Source organism: Tyto alba, unplaced genomic scaffold (assembly GCF_018691265.1).
Source record: "Tyto alba isolate M040663 unplaced genomic scaffold, T.alba_DEE_v4.0 Super-Scaffold_9, whole genome shotgun sequence".
Taxonomy (NCBI): domain Eukaryota; kingdom Metazoa; phylum Chordata; class Aves; order Strigiformes; family Tytonidae; genus Tyto; species Tyto alba.
Genome location: NW_024881330.1, coordinates 42529281 through 42535280, shown reverse-complemented (window position 1 = coordinate 42535280; position 6000 = coordinate 42529281). Strand labels below are relative to the sequence as shown.

At 55.2% G+C, this 6000-nt stretch overlaps 1 protein-coding gene across 1 annotated transcript in view; it reads left to right on the top strand.

Moving 5' to 3' along the window:
- Positions 1–3103: 3103 nt before the first annotated feature.
- XKR4 (XK related 4) overlaps positions 3104–6000 on the top strand; it is a 242175-nt gene continuing 239278 nt past the window's right edge. Inside the window, exon 1 of the mRNA XM_042786334.1 lies at positions 3104–3990. Within this exon, the coding sequence (XP_042642268.1) occupies positions 3140–3990 (851 nt within the window). The 5' untranslated portion in view covers positions 3104–3139. The remainder of the gene's footprint in view (positions 3991–6000) is intronic.

Here is a 6000-nt window from a genome sequence, read left to right as displayed (position 1 = left end):
TTTCTTCAGCACTTACATATTATTTGGGATCCTTTCCATTTGTTATCCTTTAAGTGAGAAAACAAACAAGACACTCCTCTGGAAGTATCAAACAGTCTTAAATTTAATCTGTTCATCAATTGCACTGCCATCATTTAACAGGCAGCTATTGTTAACATGAAAATCAGTGGGAAATAATATTATCCCCCCCCACAAATGCAACAGTAGCTGAACCCGAGAAGAGAAAAATAAACCAACTAAACACAAAAGGAGAGAGAGGAGTGGAGAGGAAGAAGAAAGGGAGAGGAGAGGGAGAGGAGAAACAGAAAAATATGGGGAAGACAGTGTGAAATTCTCACCATCACAACAAAATGTCTGACAAACCTTTCAGATTTATCAGTCTGATCTGAAGCCTGCTGTGGTGAACTGGAGTCTTGCCAGGCGCTAGATCAATCCCTTTGGTCCAATTCTGATGCTGAGTGAAGTGGCTGAGGGTAAATATATCAGAAAATTCATCCCACATCTGGGGCAGGGAGGGGAGGGTGCAGGGACACTTGGTCCCAGCAGTTACCTTCTCCCAAGCTGGCCAGAAGTGGGGCAGCCTTAAGCAGGCTACCATGACCTCTGAAGATGATGCACAGGTAGACTGACACCATTTATGTTTTTAAGCATCTACTGTATTGCTCAGAGGTACCTTCTGCCCTTTTAGTATGCTGGACCTTGATCTCCTCCATTTTATTCCCTCCATCATGAATCTGACACCTTCGAGATACTCTCTTATCCCACGCCCAGCCCAGGCAGTTTAGGTGAGGATTTAGGCTCAGTGAGCACAGTTGGTGTCGTCCCCCCCCTGCTTGTGTATCACACTATAGCCTCCATTATACATTTTTAGACCTGCATATGTCAAACAGACTCAATTAAAGTAACTTAAAGTGCACACCAAACCATTTTATTAAAGATGTAACTATAAATAGAGTAACACTGGAAACTTGTTGGTATATATAAACCACCAACTTGCAGCTAAATTAGTTTTGTTATTAAGCACCTTCTCTGCTGACAAGGTAATCTTAAGTGAATATATTGTATTATGTATAGGTGCTGACGGAATTATTAAAAGATACCTGGAGAAAGAAGCAATTTGCATTGAAAGTCTAAGGCAATTAAGATCATATGGATTGTAATGAGGACGAAATGAATATGGGGTTACGAGAGGAATAGAAATAAAAGTACAGCTATACCACTGTAACAGAGATTGCAGGGCAAATGTGTATTATTTAAGAACCATTATGTGATGATGTAATTAAAGACTCTTGTAATGTGTGATAACATGCAAAATAACAAGCCAAATTAGTTTTATATGTGCTCTTCACCTTTTAAAGTTTGATTTTTGTGTGCTTACCACTCTTTGAGTAATGCAGTAATGCATGATGTAGTTTTTTCTTGAAATCTGGGGTATGTATCAGTAAAAGCTAATTTCCAAAAGGCAACTTTATACTTACCATGTACCTTGAAGAGTTAGAAAGATTTTTCAGCTGTCCATATGACTTCTCATTAATTAATGAAGTTGAAGGGAGTATATTTAGTCACATAACGTAACAGTGCCCAATCAGAGTCTCACTGGCATTCTTGCTAAGATATTCCAGCAACATGGTTGAACTATCTCACTGCTCTATTTTAAGGAGCGAGAGGGCATGCTTATAAAATATTCCAGGGGAGGGGAAAAAAAAAAAAAAAAAAAAAAAAGCAAAAAAAAAAAAAAAGCCGAAGCAGTCAATCAGTTGCTCATCCCGTCCGTTTGGAGCTGCAGGAGGACAGAGAGGGCAGAAGGGCCAGGGGTGGGTGGCAAACAGCCCCCCCCCCCCCCCCCACGCCCGCACCCCGAGCCCTGCGACCCGGGTGACCCCCGGGGGCAGGAGGCTGGTGGCCTTCAGGGACCGGGTGGCTACCGTCCACCTGCGTCCCTCGCCGGGCTCCGCGGGCGGCGGCTGCCACCGAAACACCCGGGGGAGCTTCGAGGAGCGGCCGCGGGGAAAGGGGCGGGGGGGCGGTGAAAAACATCGTGAGTTCGCCTCGTGAATTTTAGGCATAAAATGCGTTTTCTCCCGGTGGCGGAATAAAACGGTGTCTCCTCACCTTCCCCCGAACGCCTCTAAGAGAGCGTGAGTCACGGCATAATTCGGGAATTGCACCTCGCAGTCACATTTCACAAAGTTAGGGCAACTACGGCAGCGTGTCCTGCGGGACTTGCCGGGCCGGGGCAGGGGGGTGGGGGCAGCCACACGGGTACCAGCGCCCCCCCGCCCCCGCGCTCAGTCCGAGGACCGCAGGGAGCCAGCCCGCGGGGAGCCGCCACCGCCTCCCTCGCCGCTCCGCACCCACTCGCGTCCCGCCACTCCCCCTACCCCCCGCCGGCGGGGCAGACTCACCCCACACCGCGCCGAGGAGCCCGTGGGGAGGCAGCGGAGCCGACAGCAGCTCCACGGCCCCGGGGCGTGGGGCCCGGCCACACCCTGCCTCTCCACTCCCTCGCTCTGCGGAGCAGCCGCCTGCCCGTCTCCCCAGGCCGGGCAGCCCAGCCACCGCCTCCCCCCCCGCCGCAGGGCCGCGCTCCGCACCCGCGGAGGGGCGCCGCGCTCTTCCCTCCCGGCGGCCGAGCGCCCCCTTCCCCACCCCCGCGCCGGCGCCGGTGCCGGTGCCGGGCGGGGGGCGGCGGCAGCGAGGGAAGAGGGATGAGGTCATCCTCTTTCCCGGCGTCAGTCAGCTGGGTGGCGGCGGCGGCGGGTGCGGGCGGAGGCGGGCGGGGAGGCGGAGGCAGGATGCGCCGCTCTGGGCAGCGCTGCCCTGCCCGCTCCCGGCTCGGGCGGAGAGCGGCGGCGGCCCCGGCCCCGTCGGCCCCCGCGGAGGAGGAGGCGGTGGCGGGGAGGCGGGCGGGCTGAGCGCGGCTTCCCCCGCAGGCAGGCGGCGCTGCGGGCGCGGAGGAGCCGCCCGCGGGGCGCGCAGCCCGGCGCGGAGCGGGGGAACGCGGGGAGCGGCGGGTCCGCGGCGGCTGCGGAGGGCGGGCGGGAGGCAGGAGGCGGAGGAGGAGGAGCAGGGGGAGGCGCGGGATAAAGGAGCGCTCGCCGCTCCCGCTCGCTCTCCGGCGGGGCTGAGGGGAGGCATCATGGCCGCGAAGTCGGACGGGCGGCGGAAGATGAAGAAGGGCGGCGAGGTGGCGTTCACGCCGCTGCAGAACTCCGAGCACTCGGGCTCCGTGCAGGCGCTGGCCCCGGGGCTGCCCGCCGGCGCCGGGCCGGGCGGCGGCAGCGACGACGACGAGGCGCCCGGGGGCGGGTGCTGCGGCGGCGGCGGCGGCGGCGGGGACGGTTCGGGCGGCGGCTCCCGCTGCTGCTGCTGCTGCTGCTGCGGCGGCGGCGGCAGAGGAGGAGACGGCGGTGGGGGCGGCGGCGGGGGCTCCCGGGGCTCGGGCGGGGGCTCGTCCTCCTTGTGCCTGCGGCTGGGCAGGGAGCAGCGGCGCTACTCGCTGTGGGACTGCCTTTGGATCCTGGCCGCCCTGGCCGTGTACTTCGCGGACGTGGGCACCGACATCTGGCTGGCGGTCGACTACTACCTGCGGGGCCAGCGCTGGTGGTTCGGGCTCACCCTCTTCTTCGTGCTGCTGGGCTCCCTCTCCGTGCAGGTCTTCAGCTTCCGCTGGTTCGCTCACGACTTCGGCACCGAGGACAGCGCGGCCGCCGCAGCCGCCGGGCACTGCCCCGCCGCCGAGAGCAAGCTGCTGGTGAGCAGCGGCTCCGCGGCCGCGGACATCGACGCCGCTCGCCCCTGCACGCCGCAGAGGCAGGCGTCCACCGCCAGCAAGAGCAACGCCACCACCAACAGCAGCAGCAACGGCGGCAGCAACGCGGTCGGCGCCGGCGCCGCCGGTCCCCGCGCCGGCAGGTCGGCGTCCTGCGCCTTCTGCATCTGGCTCCTGCAGTCGCTCGTCCACATCCTGCAGCTCGGGCAGGTCTGGAGGTGAGGAGCGGGGAGGGGGGAGGCGCGGGGGTCGGGGCCGGCTCCCTTCGCCGGGGGAGAGGGAGCCCGCCTGCGCACGGCGAGCCTGTCCCGTCACCTTCTTTCCCACCCCCCCCCCCCCTTAACTTCGGTGTGCCTCCTCGGGACAGCGCGCTCGGGGAGGGGGGGGCCGGGCGTGGGGTGTCCCGCCCCGTCGAGGGGAGCCCCGCCCGGCAGCCGCCCGCCCGAACATCGCGGGGTGCCCTGAGCTCCCCGCAAAATCTGCGCCAGGGGCCGAGGGAGATGCGGGAACGGGCGGGGGGAAAAGGGGAGCGCCCCGGGAATGCGCGTCCCCCGGCCTCCTCGCGCGTGGCCAGGACGGCGCTGCCGCCAGCGGGGAACTTCACTGGCAGCGAAGAGTTTCTTTCCAGAAACTGTTAATGAATGCCCCGTTGGCGTGTTTCGCTATTTATATGGAAATCCACTGCGTGCAGTCGGCTCCTCGGTGCACCTACGCGTTTTCTTATACCTACGATGTACTAAAGGGATGCCCTCTAAATCAAACTTTTCAGTAGCTGCTCTCAAAAACATTCGCAAGTGACGTAATGCGCGCTACAGGAAAGATGTGCTGAAGTAGATTGTAGGAGCCACTTACTGAAAAGGGAGATGACATCATAGTTTGCAGAAGTAATGTTTTCCTTTATTTTAACCACGTTTACAGGAAAGGTTTCTATGGAGGCTGAATGCCCTGCATATACATCTAGCACTGCCTCAAAAGTGCAGAATTCAGAATGCGTTGTGTATAAGGAGTTAAAATTTTTGCATAAAATCATGGAATATAGATTCTGAGTCAAAGAAGGTTTTGCGGTGGGGCAGTGCACTACAGCAACAGCTGGAAATACTGTGGGGGTTTATTGTCTGATGGGTGGAAAGGAATTCTCTCATGTTTCTGCTATGGAAACACTGGTTTGTCACAATTATTTTATTAGAGAGTTTGATTCATTGTTACTCTGGACAGGGACTTCTGCTCTGTATTTGCGCAGCATCCAGTACAGCTCTGTTCTGCTTGTGGCTCTTAAGCATCAAGGAATCCAAGTGCTGCTAGATAGTAGACCAAAGATCTTGGGATGCCGTAGCTAAATGTCTTTCGCTTTCCAGGGTCTTTGGTTTATTATAAGAAGTACAATTTTCTAAACCTGTGAAACTAACTCCCAAGTTACAGATGTGCTCAATATTAACTATGACACAACTTGCGAGGGAAACAGAATTTTGAACTCAAAGCAATGGTTTGTTCTGGATTTTGCATGCTCATATTCTTGTATGCTCTACCTCTATGGTCGAACAAAAGTTGAATTTAGGACTTTCTGAATGAGATGGTCTTATGTAATGTTTACTCCTGATCCTGCAGAGATGGAAGAGTAGGTGCAGTGGCTCAGATTGTACACAGAAATTAATGTTGATGCTCATCCATATAGAAGATAAACAGTGTGCAGCATGCTGAGTGATATAGAAGAGAGTTTTACAAAGTCTGGCATCATGACTCTGTGTCGGAACACAGGAATAGCAGGGCTTTGGGTGGAGCAGGGTGTGATCCGGTATTGTACAGTGCTTCTGTCAGATGAGGTGGCTGGGATTTGGAGCCCTCCAGCTGTTTGCTTTTCGATGAAGTACAATCTCTTTTAACTTAAGCTCCTTGTAAGAGCTCCTAGTCCTCTATATTTAAAGCTAGGTGAGTCTCTTTTATCAAATGTAGCATTTCTTCATGCTTTTTGTGCAGTAGCGTAAGACTAACAGAATATTAAATTGGGAAAGTCATATATTTATGTTTTAACCTGTTATTTTTTTTTTTTTTTTCCAATGGAAGAGCCATAGAATTGTTTGTCTGTTGGTAACTCAGTAGTATTTATTTGCAATTTTCTACAAACATACAAATTATATGTTCAGTTGTATGCAGTCTTGAATATCAACACTTTCTAAATGATTAAAGTGACTTCATTTTAATTCCCTAGGTGAATTCCTCATAAGGGAGAG